This window comes from Taudactylus pleione, unplaced genomic scaffold (assembly GCF_031769625.1).
Source record: "Taudactylus pleione unplaced genomic scaffold, aTauple2 ptg000235l, whole genome shotgun sequence".
In the NCBI taxonomy this organism is placed as follows: Eukaryota; Metazoa; Chordata; class Amphibia; order Anura; family Myobatrachidae; genus Taudactylus; species Taudactylus pleione.
In genome coordinates this window covers 1,877,518-1,902,500 of record NW_028284637.1, presented here as the reverse complement: position 1 = coordinate 1,902,500, position 24,983 = coordinate 1,877,518, and the positions used below count along the sequence as shown (strand labels likewise).

General features: G+C 44.5%; 1 protein-coding gene across 1 annotated transcript in view; it reads right to left on the bottom strand.

Moving 5' to 3' along the window:
- The window catches only part of LOC148516876 (serine palmitoyltransferase 3-like), a 170,442-nt gene that overhangs the window by 23,455 nt on the left and 122,004 nt on the right, over positions 1-24,983 (bottom strand). Inside the window, exon 10 of the mRNA XM_088479451.1 lies at positions 1,047-1,182. Coding sequence (XP_088335577.1) covers positions 1,047-1,182 — 136 coding nt within the window. The remainder of the gene's footprint in view (positions 1-1,046; positions 1,183-24,983) is intronic.

Sequence of the window (24,983 nt, the reverse complement as noted above, 5' to 3'; positions counted from 1 at the left end):
AGAGCTGTGTGTAGCTCGTTGCCATCTACATAGATTATAAAAGATGAATCTGCCATTATCTAAAAGCTTGTGATTGGAAGGGTCACAAGTTAACAAAATACAGCTGGATGCGATGGGTAGTGCCAAGGTCTAAATTGTTTTAGACACAATTTAAGCCAAATGCTGATTTTCTACAATAGAAAAGGAAGTCTTTGGTCCGGTAACATTTAAAACCCCCACCAGCAGATTTCTACAATTAGGAGGAGTGGCAGTTGGAAAATACAATTTATATGGCAGTTCCATGGGTCAAATTGTGAAGCTTTAGTACAGGACAATGTCATGACCATCATCTATATTTGTAATGTACTTTTATAAACGGGACCATTCATTATATCAGGGATGTTCAAATGGCGGCACTCCCTGGCTTTCTTGTGAAAGCTGGAATAAGACTCTGCTTTATGACATTTTGGTTATTGTATTTCCCTGCAAACACACAGGGCCTGAGTCAGAAGTGGACACACCCACAACTGCATATTTTGTCGCAGCTGCTTCTTTATGCTAATGCTGCGGCCAGTTTTAGGCTTAGTGAGAAGCCCACGTGCAGCGTTGCAAATCCGTCTGTGTCTTTAGACGCACCATGGGACAAGCCATCGAAAGTTGCACCAGCTGAACATGGAGCTTTGTGTCAGCGCTACAGTGTCTTCAAAAACGCAGTCGCCATCAGCAACACACCCGTGTTTGGCTAGCCACTGTGTTGCGCCCCCAGAAATCCACAGCTCTTGCTTCCAAAATCGATTTGCGCCTCCCTGCGCTAACCAGTGGTAAGCACGCGCAAACTTACAAGCACGCGCAAACTTACAACATCGGCCAACTGCGCCCACCACTGAATAAGGCCGATAACGAGGTAATTGGTTGTATGTTGTAGAGAATAAAATCGTCAGCCTGTATGAACGCCTTCACTCTTTTATATCAATATAATAAAGAAGATGGTGGAAGAAATTACACATTTAACAAGTATATGTTGTTGCAGAGAAATTGGTATAAGAAGTACATAAAGGAAGACCTACCCTACTTTGCCTGGCATGTAGAGGAGTACGGGGACAACAGGAGAATCTTCATTCCCATAAATAATGAATCCTAAATCACGTAATCGCTGTCTGAAGTATCTGGTATTCTCTGCAAGCTGATGCACTCTTTTCAGTCCTAAAATATTATAAAGGAATGCATGAAATATGGAAAAATGCAAGGTGACCTCCAATACAGCATACAGTACATTTCTACAGACAGGCATTCTGGATGCTGCTAGAGCGTATCTCCCATGATGCTTTGCTCAGCCAGAAAAGAAAGTGTATACACACGGTGTGAATACTTTTATAAACATACAGGAAGTATAAACTCATTTTGGTCAGGTTTTGAAATTATGAACTGTGAAATATGTTTCTATTGTTCTACTTTGTGACATCCCAACTGTAAATGATTGTACTTGAACTATCTCTGTTCATTGCACTCTCTAATGTCAATTATAAGGATATACTGTAAGTGGCCGTCAATTATAAAAAGCATGAGCCACAAGGCGAGAGCTTTTATTCTTCAGATCTTGACTACCAAAGTGATGTAAAATATCCTTTTTATTTCAGACATGAGTGTAATCTTTTTATTTTAACATTATTTTTCTTTTTTAAGGCGCCTTAAGCTGGGTACACACCTGAGCGATGGATCGGCCGCCTGATCCACAGATTTGGTAAGTGGTATGCCCAAAGTATAATGTGCATACACACTTACCAATACGCCGTCCGACATGTCTGGCCACAGGAGCCAGTAGTGACATCATTGTCGGTGGTTTCTGGGCCAGCATATGGGTTGGTCAGCGGGTCGGAGAACAGACAGCCAGATTTACCGATTTATCTGCATCAGCTTTGCTGCACAACCGATTCTGTACACACCGCCGAGGTACACTGCGATATGTCATTCGTCAGCTGATTGGATGACATATCGCATAGTTTGTACCCAGCATAACATAGAACATAATCAACAAAAACAAAAAGACTTACAGTATAGTACAAAACATTGCGGAACGTGGGATAGTTTGGTGTGTATGCAGTCATAATGCCCACACAAGTAGCCTCAGCTGTTGAACCCAAAGGCTTATTGCTGTTGCGGCCAATGGGAGGAAATGATGGTATAAGATAGGGAGGGGAAAGCAAATGAGGGAAGAGGGCCCTGCTTGTGAGAGCTTAGTCTATAGGGAAGAGACAGACGGGGGGACACAGAGAGGAGAGATAGTGAGCGAGGTGGTTAGAGCGGTGGGTTAGGATGAAAGCTGGAGGGCTTTAATAAAGAAGTGAGAGCCCATATGAATCTAATACACAAACCTGAACTTGGGATAAGTTGCAGTTATTAAGTGACCATTATATCCTGCGGAATTTTCCCTTCGCTACCAACATTGAAATTCTTTCATGAGTCATCAAATATAAGTGATGACATCACTATTCACCAAATATAAAGGGCATACTTTAGGTGTTAGTTATGCCAGTTCTGTAAAATATTATATTTCTTTAGACAACCTGTATGTACAAATGCAAACGTGTCCACTTCCCTCACTCTGCACTGGCATCATAGAACCCTGGCATAGTCTGAGAAACATTAACTAATGGTAATGAAAATACAGATATACAGCTGCTGTGTGAGTCACAAATTAGTGCTTTTGTATTCTAAGGAATAACTGATCCCATAAACAGGAATTCACCTCAGTGCTGAGACCTGAGGAGTATATTTGACTTAAGACCTTGTTATGCCCCATATAGAAGATTCTCAGGGCACCAGCAACACCACAGGCTGATTAACTCTGACCAGTAGTATTCCCATTAAGCAGTGCAGCACTTGTCTATTGGGGGAACCGGTCAATATCCCGACAGTCGGGATGCCAGCGTTTCGAATTCCGGCGCCAGAATCCAGACATCTGTCAGAATCCCGATGCCGACATCTCGACGGTAAGTACTACGGTTAGGGGCAGGGTTAGGCACTCGGGGAGAGGGTTAGGGCTAGGCACTAAGGGGGGAGGGTTTGGTTTAGGGTGCGGGGAGGGGGAGGTTAGGTTCAGGCACCGAGGAGGGAGGGTTAGGTTAGGGATAAAGGGATGGTTAGGATACTGACCGGCAATTGTTGGTAACCTAACCCTGTCGGGATGCCGGCGTCAGGATTCTGACCGCCGGAAACGCCAGTATCCCGTACCCAACCAGTCTATTGAAGGCTTTAGCTGAAAAGAGCTCCTTTAATCATATATATGACTCCCGAAATACTTTAAAGCATAGGCTCCATAATTCAATATTCTATTTACATATACAGCAATTCTTGGGAATTGGGTTTTCCAGGTAATGTAGAATTTTTATTTTATTTTAGAACACAATGCCGAAATATAAAATTAAATTACGTCTCAAAATGACCCTGGTCTCTCCCTTTTACTGACACTGGCATTCCTGTGCTTAGCAGGGCTCCTCGCAGTGATCATGTTTGTGAGCATATTACCAAACAGCAGCAATGATTTACTGTATTATTTTTGTGGTTTTTCAGAAGCCCCTGGAGAATGGCTTTCTATATAAAACAATCCCCAAACCTTAATATAAAAATATCTTATTTTTCTTAAAGTTCATGTGTTACCATAGTTACCAATTATTAATGCAAACAAACATGCTGATTCCTTTGAAGTACAAGTTAGTGGAATTATCTGTCCCCAACAGAATTTATCAAGATAGATTACATAAATATCAAGGCATATATCAATACATGTTTCTTTGAAAATTACTAATTGCAATTCTTTCATCGCTAGACAACAAGTGCCCAATGTCAATCAAAGTGAATGATGATGTGGTTTATAGGGATATACATAAAGCTGTAGAGTACAAGTGTAACGTGATATATGTAAATAGCTTTCAGTATATAGGGATCTGCATGTTGCTCATACCCTTCAGAGAAGTCACTCTCGTGTAGGCGGTTACTGTATGCACACAACAGAAAATGTCTGTGTCGATAATGAGTTTACAATTCTACCATTCCTTAAATAAGACGGGTCGTTCCATTTGTGGTCCTGCAGTGATTTGTTCTAGATCAGCTTTGCTGGGAAACATTTACATCTTTTCGTGTTTGTTTGTTTCTCGATGGATGCGTCTGCCTTATGAGGATTTGTTATAAAGTAGTAAATGAACCCAATAACTACATTAGATAAAGCTGTAGTAATCCCACTCAAATACTTTACTTTGCTGGGAACTTGACCCTCTTGATGTCCGTAGAATGCCCACACCCAAAATGAATGCTCAACACTTTGGGGCTGATTGCAGCCCTTTTCTGTCTGGCTGCAGATGCCTGCTAACTACATAATGCTAAGCAGGCGTAGCGGCTGCGTCTACTAAAAACCTATGCGAATGCATGTGGAAGCCTATCCCGTCCACCAGCGGGGACTGGCAGTATTGTAGAAGTGCAGCGCTGATAGACTACACAGACTGCAGGGTAACCGTCTGGTGCGTCTAAAAGTCGCTCTAGGGGCACTGCAATAGTGGTCCTGGCTGCAGGGTGCAATACCAGGAACCCTGCTAGTAGGAAACAAGGGCCTGGCACAGCGACTGTGATACCCACGGAGCCCTGCACTTTGTGTGGTGGCACTGGTCACACACCCCTTGTTACAGACCTGCCGCCCACTGTTCTTACTTTTGCAGCTGTCAGCGATAGTATCAAGACTTATACCAGCCCCATGCTGGGTGCAAATGATTCATCTGAAACATCACACACTGTGAATGAGCGCTGAAGTCGGCCGACACTCCCATGACACACATCAGTTCCGTGCGATCGGATTGTTACCTGCCAGAAACACCTATATCCCGGATAGTGTGGTCCACCGACACATGGATCAATACGTACGCACTAGCAATCTCCGTCCGTGTGCCAGTCTGATATAGCGCAGTCGCTGATTTCCCTCTTTGGTGCATGCTCAATCCGTCTGCATTGCGATTACGTCTGACTCACAATCAGTCCCATTACAAATAGATATATTGTCCTCCAGGCAACTCTTGTCGGAGATATCTCAATGATGAATTGCGGCGACAAAAGATTAAATTTTTTTTTAAATCACAGCACGTTCATGCATAGGGCCTTATTCAGCAGTGCACTGCGCAGGCGCTGGACCGGTACTGCACATGGGCAGTACAGGTCCTGCTTGTTCACATGCAGAGTGGCAGCAGAATGTCACTGATTGACTGTTGGGGGGGGAGGGAAGAGGCCAGGTTCTATGTCGGTTGACGGAGATTTCCTGGCCTCTTTCCCTCATCTGCAATTACCGATCTGTGTGACCGCATGGTCACTCCGCCGGCCAGGGATCACTCAGATGATCTGATGCAGCGTCCATGGACGCAGGTTGGATCATTAATGCATGCAGAAGGCATGACAACTCCTTCTGCATTAACATAATTGCAAGGACGGAATTGTAAAGCTGTTTGCGTGCAGCTGTGCTATTCTGTCCACTACTGAATCGCTCTAGACCACTAGCGACAGGTTATCGCCATATAAGATTCAGCCTGCAATCGTGTTATAAGCAGGTATAAGGCATATATATGTTACAAAAGGTCACAGGGACCAGAAATCTACGAAGACTTTAAATCGAGAAAAGCAAGTAGTAAACATTATATTTTTTTACCACCACAATGCTGAGGTTTTATCCTGTACGTTACTAGTCTAAGTAAAATTACCTAACTGAAAACTGTACAGAAATGACCTTACTGGGCTGCAGACTCTCTCACCCCAGACTTAAGCTCGTTACACACTATGCAATTCATTGCACGATACATCGTTATGACGTGGATTAGAACTATATTTTGTGTGAATTGCATAGTGTGTACGGCCGATCACGCGTGCCCACAAGTCTTTGATTGGTTCGTCCCATGGGCCTGAATCAGATTTGTACGTAAAGACCAACGCAGCTGCCATCTTTTATGGATCGTAATAGCGCAAATATGTGAATGCCCCCAAAGCCTCCCCGGGCACAGGGACACCCACTACTGCTGCCTTCTCATATCCCTCCGACGACGTGCAACAGCGTAAACATCGGTGACATCAACACAGATCAGCCCTCTGAGTAAGTCTAAGCCGTCTCCAGACACGCAGGGAGCTCTCCTGCTGCAAGCAAGAATGCAGTGGCTAATTTATGCACGCCAAGAAAACAGTGCTTAAATGGTGCTGACGCCTGTGTTCCTCTAGCCACCACCCGTTACCTCCCCCAAACGCTGTCACTCACTTTGCGATACTTGTGAGCTTATTTGTAAAACAATCGCTGTGCCTGCGCAGTGCAGCTTACACACGAGCAATGGCTAACAATCGCTGAAACCGTGTTGCGTACAAATATGAATCGGTTTAATCTGCTTTGCTACACAGCAGATGGGATGATACAATGAACGACCTCATGATGCTAAATACAGCATAGAACGACACATTACGCCGTTGTCCACTACATTGTGCAGTGTGTATGGACGGAGCGATGTATAGTGCTGTTGCTGGGTACACACATCGTATAGTGTGTACCCAGCTTTACTGTAGCTTCCGCTCCTGTCGTTGCAAACTCAAAGGAAACCATTGTCGGATAGCTATATTCCAATTGGTTCCGACACTAGCAGTCATGACCTGACCACTAGAGGGAGCCTCAGTAAACTGGAGGAGTTGAGAAAATGTCTGCTCCATGCACAACAGGACCTTTACAAAATTTTGCGATAAGGCCCACAAATGTCTAGTTATGCCGCCAGCTGAGGCTCTATACATGTAATTTGTATTTTGCAAACCTGTTACAAATGCTTACGGGGGTGATGTACTGTACTAAGCCTTGAAGAGAGACCAACCAATCAGCTCCTAAATGTCATAATACATGCTGTGTTGAAAGAGACAGTTAGGAGCTGATTGGTTGGTACTTTATCTCTCTCCACTTTATTTCTCTCTAAGGCTTAGCACATCTAGGATCGCTATTCTAGGCTGGCGATGTGAAGTGTTTATCCTTTATAAAGCGCCAGCAACGCAGTGATGTAAATTAAGGGTACTGGCGGCAAGAGCAGGTAAGAATTGGTAGCACTGTATCTAGTGAAAAGGAGCGACATAATGACAGGGAAATACATTTATCCCATCCAAAAACATACATTTTGAAACAAATAAACGTAGCAGATAACACAGCAATATTGCTAACAGGAAAAGACAGAATGAGGAGTCAGCGAATAGGCAGCGTTCTGTATGTCTAACTACACAGATGGGAGAGCTCGCTTATTTTGCCACCTGTATGCACACAAATTGTTACCATTGTGTTAGTGCATGCAGTGTGTTGTAATCTTCATGGGTCACAAAACCTATAGGTAAAATGCCAACAATGACTCTGCTTGGACCCCATGCTGGGGGCGTTGGAGAGAGGCAGCACACTATTATTTCCCCAGGATGTTCCAGCCCATTGGGCTCTGTAAGAGGACGTACATCCTATATAATATACATTAGACCTCCATTGCTCTTTAGGGCATTCATTCTATTCATGTGCGCAGGAGCAGAACTTTTTCCTGCAATAACAAGGACATGCTCCTTGAATCTCAGGCACATTCAGCCATGGTGTGAAAGGCAGCAATGTCACTACATGCCAGGACCATTGTAAGCAGCATTGCTTCCTCCACAGTTTAATGGCACATTGTAGATCTTGATAGAACATCCGATTCAATTACTGCCCAAAGAAATACACGGTACATGGGCATACAGATTTATTTACAAACTTTAGATCCTGCCCGTAACGGACATCCAAGCTAATAAACATATTAGGCAATAAAACACTTAAAATATATCAATGTGCAGGACTACTTTATATAGTCGTTCAGTTGGCAAAACTCAGGGAAGGTTATTCTGCTTCATTACATACAGATGTGTCCACATACATCTCACCTCCATGCGCATTAAACAGCTCTTCTAGTTGCGCCATGTCGTGGCGTGACTTTGTAGCGCTGCGCCGCTGACACTGTAACGTAGCATTTTGCATGCAGATATACCCGCAGTCACACACAGAATATACAGCAGGCATGCCGCATATGATTTCAATCAGCAGAAGCTGCTTATGCTATCTATACGCATTGCTTTGTGAATAAGGCATTTAAAAAGGTAAAAAGTCCCACAAAAAGATGCTCGGCACTACAAAGTCGCACAGCACTCACACGTTATGTGTAACGCAACTTGTACCGCACGGAGGTAAGATGTATATGGACACATCTGTACCTACTGAAACAATCCTCATATCTAGCAGTATTTTGTCTTCACGGACCTGAGTTCTCTTGAACTGTGTTGAAGTACAGTAATCAGTGGGATATTTATACAAGCCTTTAAGAGCACAACTTCTATTAACAAAAGACGGATTCTCTCATACGTTCGGGTTTTCCTCTTCCTCTCGCGTTGAAAGCTTTATATTATAAGCGTATTGAAAAAGTTCAGTGACCCTATGAAAGCACAGGGCAACTAGCTATATAAGCCTCTAAATATTATCAGAAACAATTCACTTAGTGCATCCAAACATAAGGGGCTCATGTAAGTTACTTTAAAAAAAAATAATAATAATAATAAAAACCATGGAAGCACATCTGTGTTTTTTTTTAACTATTTGTCTTGCTTGTGAAATACTGCACATGTTGGCTATAAAGCCCTACCGCCGTTATACTGTAGGAACATTTAAAATGTACAAATAGCAATATCAGGTAAAAAGCTTACATGTCCACCAATTTCAACACATACATAAGACTGCAATGAGCAGTGTTTTAGTAAACAAGACTATAAGATTACATTATATGTATAATTGGATCCTTGATCCTAAAGTGCAAATAGAATTGACTGTGCAGTGAGGATTTTATGCTTTACACCATCCACATTTATATGCACGTCGACCGGCACAGAGCATTTTTATACGGGCAGTTCTGAAACGGGATTGTGCACCTGTATAAGTCATACCATGCTGACCTTTTGGCTACCTCCAGGTTGGCACTTCAGGGGTTGGGGCTTGGCAGAGGTGGGCGAGTCTGGGGACGGGGCTCGGCTGAGGGCGGGTCTGGGGTGTGATGACCCGAACACATCATCGTAGCCCGGCCCCCGCTTTGCAATGACGAAATTGTGACTTTGTTGAGCGGAACCACGATGACGTGATTTGACGAGAATTGCGTCATCGGCCGCCTGTGCCACTGGGGAAGTGGGCGGCCACGGCCGGGTGGTCTCAGCCCCCAGGGGGCTTGTTCACTGTTCCAGGTGGCCGGGAGCGCCGCCCGATTTTTGGGAGCCTCACGGCCATTCCCGGAGTGTAAGCGAGCATGGTATAAGTTCCATGAGGACAAATGCTGTAAGTGCATTTGCTCACAACTAAAATTTGTTGTGAGACACATTTTCTGGTTTGCAAATTCCAGAATGAGCATTTAGGTCCTGAATCAGAGGTGGATGCTCTTGCAACTGCGTCTTTATGCTAATGTCATAGCGGATGGGCTTCCTACTGAGCCGGCCATTGGCTGCAGCGCTAAACCATCGCTGTGAGTATTAAGACACATTATCGGACGCATTGGTTGCACCACTGGAGATTGCACCTACCCTATGGCAGGCACAATTTCTCTGTCTGAACATGGCCGTCAAGGACAGTGCAACTGCATTCTTGGAAGCTGCTGCGAGCCACCCCATTACCTCCCTGAAACGCCCGTTAACATTGCATGGATTTGTTTTCAATTTCGGTCTGCGTCTTTGCTCGGTAATGCGCAGTGCGATTCGGGCGCATGCGCAGACTGAATACATCGGCCGCTTACGTGCGGCTTCCACATTGCGTGCACCTCCGAATCAGAACCTTAGTCCTGTGAGAGATCCCCTTGAATTATCGCCCGTATAGGTTGTTGTTAGTGATAATTGTTATAATAAATTGTTAGCATAGAAATATACATAAAAATATAGCTGTTATGCAATTAAGTGATACAATTAAGTACCAGAACGCCAAGTGTCATTAACAATCCATAAATGGTGTTTCTATGTATTAGCGATTTGCATTTAGCATAATTTGCGACTACAGTACATCCTGATCATACTTTAGGGCTCATCAACATAAGATTTTCCTCAAATTGTGCTTCAAATTAAATATGATTTGAGTAAACTGCTGAAGTAGTGCAGTACAGCGCTCTATAAACGGAATGTAGTCTGGAACCCGACGGTCTAAATGCCGACTGCCGGCTTCCAGACTGCTTTATCACGACTAGGGACGAATGACAGGCGTCTAAATGTAGACGCCTGTAATTTGCCCGACGTCGGGAGACCGGCGCCCGGCATCCTGATCGAGCGGATGCCGGGCGCCGTAGTGGATAGCCACGGGGGGTCGAGGGTTAGGTTTAGGCACCCCCTGGGGGACTTAGGTTTAGGCAGCGGGGAAGGGGGGGGTTAGGTTTAGGCACTTAGAGGGGGGTTAGGGTTAGGCACAGGGGGATAGGTTAGGGTTAAACACCCCTAAGGATGTTTAGGGTTAGGGGGGTTAGGTTAGTTGATACTTACCTTTAGGACGATCGGGATTTCCAGCGCTGTCGGGTAGCCGCTGTCGGGAATTGAACCGCCGGCCATGTGCCCAGCGGTAACGTATATCACACCCCTATAAACCTCTAGGTGTCGCTGCTTATACTGTTTACACTGAAAATAAAAGTAGTTTAGAAGCTACCACAAGGAGCGATCAGGGCAGGATTAAGGTTTGTGGGGGCCCCAGGGCAGCAAACTTGTGGGGGGCCCTACTAATAAAATTGATAATAAGATATTGTTAAAAAGTGTAAATACTTCCAGCACCACAAATGTGTTCAACACACTGTAGTACCAACAGTGCACATTATACCACACAGTGCCCTCATTATGCCACAGTGACCTCCACACTGGCGATGTAGCCGTATGTGGAATCCCAATTCAACATTGGCAGCGATAGTAGAAGGTAATTAGGCACCGTTCCTCCTCAAGTGCTCCGACCCCACAACACCTTTTACATGCGGGAAGTAAGGGAGAGGGGCTGTAGTTTAAAAGGGGGGATTTATTAGACCTTCTAAAAAGGACAGGTGGAGGTGTTACCAATAGCAACCAATCAGATTCTAGCTATCATTTTACAGAATATAAGTGATAAATGATTGCTAGAACCTGTGCACACAAGCAGCTCATCACTGGGACCCAGAGCAGCAGCATCACTCCAGAAAGGAATTTCATTTCAATTGTAGTACCGGTCCTGCCACAAGTGGCAGGATAACAGTTTTTGTAAACACCTAATGTGTGGGCGTAATCCATCTTTCGGTCTCCCCTTAAAGTGACTCCTTACTTTTTAGGTAAAAGGCTCCACTCGCATATAGGTTAAGAAGAAACTCATGATTTATGATAATAATAGGTTTGTCTCGCTATCAGAGTATGGCGATTACTTTTTTAGCTTTGTTCACATGCATTACTGTTTCGTTGAATTTAATTGGTTAAGTTCCAACTAACTGCATGAGATGAAACCATAAAATATATCTAAAATAAAACATATGTACAATAGCACATGAAAGACAAAACACACAATCAATGAGGCCAGGCTCTTCACTAGAACTCTGCTCAGAAGTAATGCTATTGGAGGGCTGTGGTATTTTTAAAGGGATATCTTTGGCACACAAACCCGCCGCACAAACCCACACTCTTGCACTTACATTTTCTCAAAAAAAAAAAAAAAAGACAAAATAATCATTAAAAATGCTTTTCCATAAACTTGGGGTTTCCACAATATGAACTCAACCAGATGTGGAACATGGACCGCAGTGGTTTCCAAACAAATCCGTGTCTCATCCATTTCAAACATATTAAAATGATGTTCGCCAAAAGAAAAAAAAAAAGAAAACATTGTTCAGAAAAACACAGATTTATAGATAATTTATGACGAGTCCAGGTCTTGCGTTATAATGCTTCAAGGCAAGAGATTTAACAGGTCTTTGAATTGTAACTGGAACACAGGTCATTTCCAACATATGGTTGGGCTTTTCTTGTCCAACTATGTGGGATGTGGCGGCCGTGTATGCTTGACACCTCTTTACAATATACCCTAAGGACCATTCAAACACAAGATATATATGTAGAGGCGGCTGGAATCCTTTCATATCATAAGTTCACTACTACACACATAGGGCTGTAATTACCATGGAAACAAACTAGGCACAATGTACACCCTTTATACCCCACCGTCCCTTATACAACACCACCCTTGCCTAACCCTAATCCCCCCCTCAAACCCAACACTAACCCCGCTAGACTCCCTAATCCTGACCCTCCCCCCCGCAGCTAATGCTAAGTGCGCCCCGAACTTACCTTCGTTCGGGATGTCGTCCTTGGCGTTCTGGCGTCGGGATTATGATAGGCGTCGGTATTTTGACTCCTATCATAAATCCCTAGCCGGCATTCCGCCGGTCACATGACTACATCCCGTTGCAGTTTACATAGTCAACTGGTAACCAGCGCACTAAATAAAAGGCGTCCTATATTGGAAATTGGTCATCTGTAAATGTGGCCCTGCGCATCCGACGTCTCACAAAACGTGGTGCACACGGTATTAATACTACACAATCAGGACGTGGACAGATAGAACACAGCAGGCCGCTGTTGCAGCAGGCATTAGTAGCAGATAGCCATGCATCCACAGCAACATGAAAGAAACAGCTCAGACGTCAAATGTGTTTTGACTCACAACTACATATAATATAAAACTTGTGACACTTTATTTTAGTACTACTGATTGCCAAAGGTAAAAAATTCAGATATGAACAAGGAAGGTAAAATACTTTCTGTGGTGTTAAGCAGACATTGCACTGCAGTAATGGATTAGGACCTTATTCAGCTTTGGACGGAATTGCAAGCTGCTCGCAAGCAGCTTTGCAATTCCGACTGTGCAGATATGATATGGTAATACACAAGAGGCATCACACCTCCTGCTGCATTACTTATCCATGGGGTCACGCAGCTGGCAGAGGAGAGGAAGAAGCCAGGAAATCTCAGTCAGCCGACGGAGATCCTGGCCTCTTCCCTTAAACAGAGTTGTGTCCCCACCGTTTCGGGAAACAGAGGCATCAGTGCCCCTTCCCCGCCCACAAACAGCAGCAGACTGTGAATCAATGACAGTCTGCTGCCAGTCTACAAGCGGGATCGTAGACCAGTTCTGCACATGTGCAGAACAGGTTAGGCTTCTGCGTAGATTCCCGATCGGGAATCTGCGTTCTGCAGTGCACTAGCGCGCACGCTGAATGAGGGCCTTAGGGCCTGATTCACTACAGATCGCAATATAGCGTACGCAGTTTTACTACGAATTTATGCTAATCGATAGCGATCGCAATGCCCTTGTAGCCCTACAAAAGGACGCCCACTTCACCTACACGAACATGCGTAATGTTTAGCAAGACTGCGAAAACATTAAGTACCATCGAAGCCTCACGCACAGTTAAGGCAGGTCAGACCTTACTCAGGAATTGCTTACTTCAGCGCACGCTATGAGGCTTCAGGCTGCGTATGGTATCGCAGTGACTAATTTATGCACGCCCCTGCAACGCCGTTGAAACGCACTGGCACGCCTGCGTTCGGCCGACCACCCCACCATCACCACTTACAAAAGGCACTTGCTGTCAATCACTCTGCGATGTGTCTGCGTAGTTACTGCATTTCGATGCAAACGCATGCACAGAACACAACAATCATCTGATTGGATGTGTATAAGCCACTGCGTTCCTTGCTGAATCAGGCCCTTATGGTGGGTACACACTGAGCGATATTACTGAGCGACTGCACGATTACGACATCGTAATCGTGCAGTCGCTCAGTAATCGTGCACAGATCGTGCACTTCTATGTTGGAAACGACCAGCGATGCGCAGTCCCGCTGGTCGTTTCCGACATTGTCCATCGCCTGAACATGCAGCACAATCTGACGTTAACGACAGATTGGCATGTTCAGGAATGATGGACAGTGCCTGCACTGAACGACTGATCGTTTAGTGCAGGCACTACAGGGGATCAGGAACGACGGTATGATAACGATGTCGTAATCGTACTGTCTTTCCTGATCGCCTAGTGTGTACCCACCATTAGTCTTAGGAATAATTTTTAGTGCACAGCTGAAACTCCTCCAACCTCTTTACGACAGTGTCTTACATAGGATCCGATAGGTCACAAAACAGAGAATGGAGTCAGTTCAGTTGCTGTGGCGTCCCTGTGAATGAATGAATCAATCTGCGCTGTGCATTTCTGAAAGCTAAGGCGGAAAGCCGCCTGTCACTGTGTTTGCTCTGTTTAAGTAGCGCCTCAAATCTAAACTGGCTGAAAGTATGGTGGACAGATCTAGTCAAGTGCAAGCTCTCCAGTTATTACATGCAGCCTATTTAAGCAAGACCAAAATGTCTACTTGCCTACTTGTTCAACCTCTCCACCAGGACATCCTGGAGTATGGATTGGCATCAACCATCAATGGTTAACCATCAATGGTTTTGCCATGGTGGAGATCAAATGGTTCAAGCCATCGATGGCACAGATTCCCAGAATGTTTTATTATCCCTCAATGGCGTGGGGACATGGACCTAGCTCTGACCCCAACGGGTGTAGTAGGTATTACCGCCGGAAGCATGTCCGGCGGTTCAATTCCCGACAGCGGCAGCCCGGCAAATCCTGATCGTCCCTAAGGTAAGTATCACTAACCTAATTCCCCCCCCAACCCTCCCTTAGGGGTGCCTATCCCTAACCTCCCCCCCAAGTGCCTAACCCTAATCCCCCCTTCCCCGCCGCCTAAACCTAAGTCCCCCGGGGGGGTGCCTAACCCTAACCTCCCCCCGGGGGTGCCTAACATTAACCCCCCCTTCCCCTAGCCTCCCGGGGGGGTACCTAACCCTAAGTTCCCCCCCGGGAGCCCTAAACCTAACCCTCCCCCCCCACGTGGCTGTCCGCACCCGGCATCACTTTGATCGGGATGCCGGGCGTCAGTATTCCGGCGTCTGGTTAATGATAGGTGTCTAGATTTAGACGCCTGTCATTCATACCACGCTGGGATTAGAACGCCTGGAAGCCGGCGGTCGGGATTTAGACCGTTGGCTTCCAAACTACATCCCCCCTGACGTAACCTGTGAAGCCCCACCCCCACCTCTGACTGGCTTGCTGCCCTGTTTGTAAGAGCAGGGATGACCATTGGTGAGCGAAATCATCAATGGTTACCCATCGATGGTTTCAAACCATTGAGTTTAACCACCAAAAGGTACCAACGATGGTTAACACTTCAACAGCCATCCCTATCCTGGAGGGTAGGTCCAAGGTATGATTCAAAGCACCACTTACTTCTCTAGGTAAGTGGACAGTCAACTTTCTTATTGATTCAGGATTACCTCCCCAAATATGGGCGATTCCCTAACATTTTGAGAGGATAGGCAAATATGCCTATATGTCACTAAAGTTTACATCTAGTAGACTTCTGTAACGGCACCAACAATTTAGAAAAAGTTAATTCATCGAGGGTGAAAGGATATACCAAAAATACTTACAGATTGCAGATCTACTATTGATGGTATACTGAGTAAGGTAGGAGTTCATTATTTTTTATAAATCTTCATTGTTTGCTTGTCTGTGTCCTGAGTTTTGAATTGAACATTGATTGAAAATACATAGCCAATCAAAATCTGGAAATGTTCACGAGAGAAGAAGATTGTGGCATCAAAGGCACCTCCAGGTACTCAGGGGCATCGAGAGCAGGGTTGTGGTGGTTACAAAATACAAAGGCCTCTCTGGAGACTCTGGCTCGCTGGGTATGTGTATCAATGCCCACCAAGATGCCATGGCCGTGCCCCTCTCAGTGTGAGCTGCGGCGCATTGTTTGTATTAAGGCAACCCAATCGTGTGTGGACACGACGCCACTTGGCCTCACTCCCCGAATCTGTAAGAGTCCCGGTAGATGCATCTACATGAAACGAAGCTCATATATCCAACTTGTTTAGTTACTAACCACTGAATTCGTTCCTTCATGCCAGTGCTGTACAGTGCACAATAAAAGAGGAGAAAGGAAATCCATGTAGATTTGTGGTGAGGACTGGAAAGGTAATTAAATGAGCTGTATTTAACACACAATCAAAAATAGAATATATTTTTTAAGATACCAACACTTACTGTACATGGAGATCATAGGCAAATGTAACCACAAAGTATCTATGTTGAATATACTGTATAGAGCACATTCGAACACAATTTTATTTTCAGGTCTCTATGTAGCTGCAGTTACTGTACATTCCCTTTTAATACAGAATATACCTTGTTTATTTTGGACCAGGCAATAGGAGTTTGAAAGATTGATGGTCTAAGGCATACAAAACGTTTCCTAAGCATTACAACACACAACCTGAGAAATTACAAGTGAAAGAGGGGAAACTACACCGTGTGTTTCTAAGACAGTTATATGTTACGTGTTCAATGACTCCTGAAAGATTTCTCTCTATTTACACATCTTAAGCCGCATATCCACTACACGATGAACGATTACGTTATCGTTCATTATACTGTGAAGTGGATATTGTGCCCACACTGAACGAGATCGCCAGGTTGGGCAGTATGTTCAGGCGATGACACATCACTGGTCGTTGCCGGCATATTCACTGCACGATTAATGAACGATCGAAGGTCGTTATTGCTAAATCGTCCATTAATATCGTGTAGGGGCTATGCGCCTTTAGGGATGATACAGACCTGAGCGCAAGCCAGTTTTTCAAACTCGTCTTGCATGTTTTCATGCGGAACATACTCAGGAGGAGTGTAGCGTGCGTAACTTTGGGCATCATCCATATGCAGCTGCAGGGTCATTACGCATAATTACACTTGTTTTCAGATCAGTACTTTACATACGTCCGTCCGTAGATATGTATACATCTCTGCATGTGGGCAAATATTCGCATTCAATTCCATGAATACAATGCCGGAGCAACTTGGCATCAGCCTCTTAAAGTTCAAGAGCAGCAGATCTATATGAGTTAGTGGTCATCTTTTGTTTTTACAAATAACTGTGAAATACAGTAGTCATCAAATACCTAGTCCAGACTTTTCTGCCATTCCGCCTTCTCCCAATTATTCATTTCTGAGAAAAACATTGGTTGGGATTTGGGATGCACTGCGTGATTATTGTTCCCTGTGATCTTTGAAAAATTCGAGTTTAGGGGCTATATTCATGAAACGGTGGCTGCCATTGCTTCTTGGCAGGTTGGAGCTGGAAATCTAAAGCGGCACTCACATTCAGTGTAGATCATGCCAGGCTTTACGCTGAATGTGAGTGCCATTTTAAATTTTCAGCTCCAACCTGCCAAGAAGCTTCGGAAATAGGGCCTGATTCTGACCCGCTCGGGAGCGGGTCGATGGTGCCCTAGTGCGCATGCGCACGACGGAGGGAGCTCCGTCGTGCGCATGCGCGAGACCCAAATAACGACGGGTAGCCGTCGTTATGGGTCTCGCACCAAAGGGGGCGTGCTGTCGATGGTGAGTGACAGCACGCCCCCTTTGGTGGGCGTGCCGGGGGCGTGGCTGCCAGACGGAGGCGTTCTCATGGGAACGCCTACCGTCTGGGTCCGGCCCCACTGACATCACTAGTGATGTCAGTGGGAGTGATTTTGGCTCTGATAGAGCCAAAATCACTCCAGGGCTTGCGGCCACCGAGACCCTACCGCAGGGTCTCGTCGCAAGCCTGATGGTCGCGATGGTCTTGACCATCGCGACCATCTTTTTGGCCGCTCGTATATGCTGTGGGTGGTCACCCACAGCTATGCGAGCGGCCAGGAGGCCGCTCCAAGTTTAGGTAGGAGGGCCCTGATTCAGAGCGAGCGCTCTGGTCAGAGCGTCCGGCTCTGAATCAGGCCCATATAGCCTTATGGTTATATTTTTGTAGCAGCAAAATGAGCAACAGAGGTTGCATGTTCATTAGCAGTGATTTCTTATACAAATGACCATTACAAAGATACATACATGTACTGCTTTATAACACAGCCTATAATGCCTAGAGAATGTCCGTTACAACCAGCCTATATTAGTAATGATCCCCTTAAAATGACAGCCAAGGAACAGCAGGTTTTCCCTCAGTAATTCTAGGTTGTCTCTCAAAAATTGTATTGTGACAAGGCCGCATATAATTAAGATTGACAGGAGTGCTTTGGGAGGAGGTACGGGAGATTATTTCTCAAAAACCAAAATAATTCAACTTTAGAATATTGTAACAGCTGCAGTTAGGATTAGTAATCACTTTTTTTTTTCTACAGTAAGATGTCAATAAGTGAGATTTATCATAGTACACATAAGAAATGTATTACATTGGAGACGGTTAATTAAAAATGTTTTTACAGCAAACATATTATATGTAGTGCAATAACAGCACAGAATAAATTTACCAATGCATTGCAATGTACATAATGGCACATCTGATTTAATATCAGCAAGTTATTACAGCAAAAATGAAACTCACTTTATTGTAAACAAATTTCTTTTGACAAAACAATATGTACTTACTGTAGAATAGAGGCGAGTTATTGCTTGCTATGGTAAAAATGTATATACTGTACATATATTTTGTGCCATTGTAAAAATTCAATATTAACATGTGCAATATTATATATATATATATATATATATATATATATACACACACACACTATGTCAACTTTTTTAATAGTCCCTACATTTTCCATATAGCCCAATATACTTTCACATAATCAATATGACAACATATGTGGTATGACTGGTTGCCAGTTACTATGTCCACATACATGATGTCAACATGCTTAGAATAATGTCTACATGGATGATATGCCGACAATCCGTTCCCGGTAGTCTAGCGGTGTCTTATCTCTATGGCTGGCTCCATAGTCTTCTCCAGGTCCCTGCGGTCACGTGCGGAACATCTGCTTTCAGGTGAGTATTCAAGCCCCTATCCCTAACCCTCCGCCTAAGTGCCTAAGCCTAACCACTCGGCGGTACCTAAACACCGGCATGCTCAGAATATCGAATTCAAAATGGCAACATTTCAGATGTCCACATTTTGAGGATGTCAACATGGTGCCTGTCAACATGTTAAACCATGCTGACATAGTGGTTACAGTCAACCACCTGACCAGATATCTATGAAAACATATAACTAATACTTTCAAAGAAGTGAACATAAAACCAAATATCCAAAAAACCTCCATGCAGCCTCACGTGCCACTTCACAGCCAAAGTCTCTCATCGTAACATCATGTGCATCGTCTTAATTTGGGAAAAAAATCCTAAACTGGGTGACACATTGAGGAACGGTGATGTCCTGCAGCATAATTATTACATATACAGATTTCCTACATATATACAGATTTCCTTTAGACAACAGTAAGTAACTTTTTTACTTTTAAACAAAATATATCATTGTATCTTCACAGAGGATATAAGCTCAAATGCTATTTGTTTTTGTTCTGTACATGTACAGCCATTACACCTCTGGGAGCAGAGCCAAATTAAGGGGGGAGGGGCATGGTGCTCGGGGCCCCTCTCTGAGAGCACACTGTTTCACTGTACAGTCCTGTGCATTTTCTAAGGGCCAGACAATGAGAGGGGGAGGCTGGATGATGACTGTCTTAAGTGACTCAGGCCCCCAATGGCTTAATGTGGCCCTGCTCGGGAGAAGAGAGAAGAGGTGGGCTGGTGCAGCCCCAGTACAGTAAGTGTGCGTTAATGTACCAATGTGTTTCTCACCGTCCCGGTCAGCCCCCATCCTGTAGGTCAACTTGCGGAGGACGATCCTGGGAGCAGGAGGGGGCTTATGGAAGATATAGTTCCTGGCTGGGTTAGGGGTAGTGTAGTGTAGGTAGTGTATGTGGAGAGGGGATGCAAGGTTACCGGCAGTAGTGTAGTGTAGTAGTGTGTGCAGGGGACAGGTACAGGGCTAGCAGAGGTAGTGTAGGTAGTGTGTGTTGGGAGGGGGTGCAAGGTTATGGGCAGTACCTTTCCTGTACCTGGTTGGTCCACAGAAGCTGTCTGCGATGCTGGAGAAGAGACGGAGGAGGAGGATAGCGCTGCAGAAGGTGAGTAATTAAGGACTAATTAAGCTAACTGGAAACTTACAATTGCTTAAATAGTCACTAGGAGGAATGGGGGGGGGGGGGGGTGTCCAAAGGGTTTCAGAGCAAGTGCTGATAATTTCTATTTAAAATATAAATTTTAGCAAAAAACTGGACGTGCTCAACATTTTTTTTAAAAACTTGCACCCAATTGAATACCAAAAATTTAGCACATGCAGGTGCAAGATTTTTGGTAAACTCACACCTAATTAGCTATGCCCCAGGGAGTTCTTAACCAGGATGATAGGATAATTGATAAACAGCAGTAACAGGATATGCAAAAGTAATACAGGATTTACACAGCGGTAATGCAGCAGTAGTCTCAAACAGTGGATAATAGCTCGTATATATCTGGTATTTGGGTGTCTCACTTTTAGGAGCCAAGTACTGTACATGTGTGCAGTACTGACACACTTTTACACAGTAAAACGGCTGCAGTCTGCACATGTGCAGTAGCACATCAGGTTGGTTGTTGCACCTCCCTGCAGACTCTGGATCCTAGTGCCCAGCATGTATGCTCAGAGAGGAGGCAGTGCAGGATCGCACTGCTCTGTAACATACACGCTTGATGAATTACAGTTTATTCACTCCCCCAAATGACTCTGAAAGGGGAAGAAGGAGAAGGCAGAGATTGCCCACATTTAAAGATCATTATTAAAAAAGCATTACAATGCTTCATAAAAGCTTCATAAAGTCAGGAGAAACAAAGCTGAAAAAAGGATCAAGCAAAATTATTGGAAATGTGGAAAGGCATCAAAAGCCTGGCTGAAGTGAAAAGTAATTTCCTTAAAATGAGTAACTTGTGTACTGGTGGCAATATGGCCGCTCACATGCTCCACAGCATAATGATCTGTGGTAAGCAAAAGGCTGACACCAAAAATGTTTTCTATACAGCTAAAGTGATTTTGGATTCACATTCACAACCTTCTCATTAATAGACCTTAGCTCTATAGCGCTTCTCCTTTAAAAACACACGGGTCAATTGCTTTGTTTAATTATCATAACATTTTATTTCTATAGCTCCACAAGGGTTCCATAGCACCTCGGTCCCTATATATAAGTATATATGTTATAAACAGGTAGAATCTTACGTGAATGTTTAATGCATTATCATAAAATTGTGAATTGATTTAAATCCTTCCTATAAATCTTTTGTACTTTACAGATGGATATGATATACATTTGTGTCCTCATACATCTAGCCTCCTTGCCATTAAACAGCCGTGCCATAACGTCTTCTTGTGCAACTTTTTACCTTCACACCGATGTGGATATATAGCACAAGCAGCTTCTGCTGATTAAAATGATATGCGGCATGCCTACATTGTGTGTGTGACTGCGGGTGTATCTGCATGGGAAATGCTACGTTACAGTGTCACAGCCGCTAACACTGTAACGTAGCATTTCACATGCAGATATAACCACAGTTGCACACAGAATATAGGCATGCTGCATTAAAATTTCATGTAATTGCTAATAGATATAATTAGAATCATTACTAATTCTTTATTTCCCAATAGGGCTCAAATCACTTTACATTATAGCAGAGGTTAAGGCAACCATCGTGGGCTCACTCAGGTGCTGTTCTATGTAATCTTTAATTTTGCTAGTGCTTAAATGAAAAAGGAACAGGACAATATAGTGCAGCTTAAGAGAAATCACAAATAATTCAATATTTGGGATGTAGACAATATTAAAATGAAACTTTTTATGGATATTTTATTTTTTCTTGTCCGTTGAATGACTTTCCATTTGGCCCGATATAGAGCGTTTTAGCTTACAAATGAACAAATGCAGAATAGATTGGGCTTACGTCCTAACACTAGAGTATTCCCCAACTCCCAGATGAAAGCATGTGTTACTTTGTATCAAGAAGTGGCAATAAAGCATTTTTACTTATGTTGCTCTTAACTCCCTTACATTAAGCAAACCACATGACTCACAAACCCTGGTTCATAGTCTGAACCCCTCTACCTGCTCCCAGGGCCATAACCAGGGGAGCCGAGAGGCGGAGGGGGGAGCAGGTACTGATTACCCAGGTCCAGTCTTGCTGAAGGGGCCCAGGTCCGCCGTCCCACCATTAGTTCGGTCAATGCTGTGAGCTGGGCTACAGTGAATACAGGGAGGTTGCAGCAGTATCCTCTGCCTGCACCTGATGTGAGGGGGAGAGCTATCGCACCCTCCCCTCCCAGTGTAGTCCCTGGCTGAGTGGCACGTGGTGCCCCCGATGTGGCGTGTCTTTAAGGCGCCTGAATTACTTTTTACTATACATTTTGGAGAAGGCATGACCAAGGCCCTCCTGCAGGTAGGCCACACCCCCTACAGTACCCAGGCCCGTTATTGCTCTCTATGACCCTGGCAGTAACTGTAACTAGGGGTATGCGAGCAGTGCAGTCGCACAAATCGCAGGGCTCTGGGGGCGCCCGTTGCTTCTGGCTAGCAGGGTAATAACACCAAGGCATTACAAATTAATTACATTTAGCTGAAAATCTTGTGAAAACAGGATTTTAATAAATTTACTAAATGCATGAGATATTAGGGATATCGGTTTATGATACCCCTGGCTCTGACAGTAGACAATGGATGTTGCAATGTGAGAAGCTGCCACCAGGGGGAGTCGCTACACCCTAAAACAGACAAATCATCTACGGGACTGTGGACCAGATTCAGATCTTAACGCAAATGCCATCGCAGCTGCGATCTCTCACGGATCGCAATTGCGAAAATATGCTATTGACTCACTTGCTGTCCAGTGCTTAGAGACTCCCACTGTAAGCATTTCACATCAGACGCTCACGCACAATACCAGAAACATGGAACGCAGATCAGACAGCCATCAGCCTTCTGAGTGAGTCTATGTGGTCTCCAGACATAGTGGGTCTCCAGACACTCAGAGGGCTCTACTGCTGCGACCAAGAGCGCTAATTTATACACGCACAGAAAACAGTGTTTAAATGCTACCAACACGCCTGCGTCTCTCTAGCCACCCGTTACTTCCCCCAAATGCTGACTACCTGTTACTCATTCTACGAGTGAATCCCGTGTGAGCGTAGTCGCAATTCAATCGTTGCACACGCTCAGTGCGGCTTTCACACATGCACATCGGCTAACAATCGCTCATCCTGCGTAAGCATCAGTATTTTCGTGAAAATCTGAATCAGGCCCAGTGTGTTCGTGGTTGCACATGCGCAGTTGAGACCGGGAGACGCAGAGGAGCGGAGTTAGCTTTCGCTGGTCGGCTGTGAGAGGCAAGAGATTGGGTAAAGCATTACTGCGGAAGTGGTGAGGTGACAGAAGTCACTGAATACCCGCTGGTGCTGCGCTGAGCGACTGCTACAGAAGTGCCAGCTGAGACAGAGACTGAGGGCCTGATTCAGAGTTGGGAATAGAGAGAGATCTCTTTCAACTGATCATCTTGGAGAAACCATGCTGCACTGCAAGTGGGGCAGATTTAACATGTGCAGAGAGATTTAGATTTGGGAGGGAGGTGTCCAAACTGACATCTAAATTGTAGAGTAATAATAAAGCTGTGCAGTATTTGTGGGCTACATGTACAAGCAGCCAGTATTTACCCTACATGCAAAAAAAAAAAAAATTATTTACACCCCTTGCATTGCAACATGGTTTGTCCAGGTACACAGTTAAGTGCTATCTCTCTCTCTATTCCCAACTCTGAATCAGGCCCAGTGTGTCAGCAATAGCAGCCACAGCTGATATCCGTGGAGGCTGTGAGTAAAAGAGCTGTAAAAGTGAGATGCTGTTTGAGACCTACTGAGAACTGATATACCACTTTCATACAGGAAAAAGCCGAAATCCCAGCTTTTACCCGGCATTCGCACGCTGGGTTGTTTTGTCAGTACCTGCCATTACCTCCCTTCAGGCAGAAGAGCAAATTACCTGGTCAAACATTTCAACCCGGTAATTTGCTAATAAACATGGGTATTTCTTCTGCCTAAAGGTCAAAATTCCTGTGTCTCAGACTCTTGTAAATTACTGGGTCGAAGATCAGGGATTTTCGACCCGGGTTCACCCTTTCAGATAGAAAAATGACCTGTTTTGATCAGCAAATTACCGGGTAGAAATGTTTGGGGTCTGCAATCTTTGCTTTTTGGAGCTTGGCCCCATTAGCTATTGCCATCTGATAGTTACTAAATGCACACTACAGCTATTTGTATTAATATTCAGCCAGAACGTACGTAAGTGTGGACATCCCAGCTTGTGTTGATGGAGCATTGTGGAGGATAAAGTGACATGCAGACATCACAGTGGATGTAACAGTAGAAGTCAGTTTCTAAATGTGTTTTGTGACCATAAAATTGCACCATAAAATTAAGTTTCTGAAGATTAGTAAAAGGTTTTGTCGATATATCAAAAATCCAGCTCGATTCATCCAGCAGGTCTTGCAATATACACATGGCAACGAACAGGTGATTAATCAGCGAAAGCGCCAGGTTCCGAGAAGGAAACCAGCCAAGCACATATTGTTCTCCATCTGTTAAGTATTACATACTCCTGAAATGCCAGCGATCTCAAAGCATTTGAAAAGTTTTCTCTCTTTTTTTCTCTCTCTTTCAAACTGATAACAGGCTGCCAGCTGGATGTATAATAACGGCAGAATGAGAGCTTGGTGCCAGCAAACTATTAGACAACTCAACAAGAATACACCAAGTCATGTGAGAAAACAGGACCAGATTTCAAAAGAAATTAAAAAAATTCTTTGTTGCACAAGGCTCTGGGCTTTATGTGCGACATCTTCACCTCTACTATAGGCCGGCCACCGCGGGGTTATTGGTAGTGGTGGCCGCCGGCGCCTAGCCCATCATGCAGTCGCACTGCACTACTAGCGGCAGCTGAGCAGAGGCGG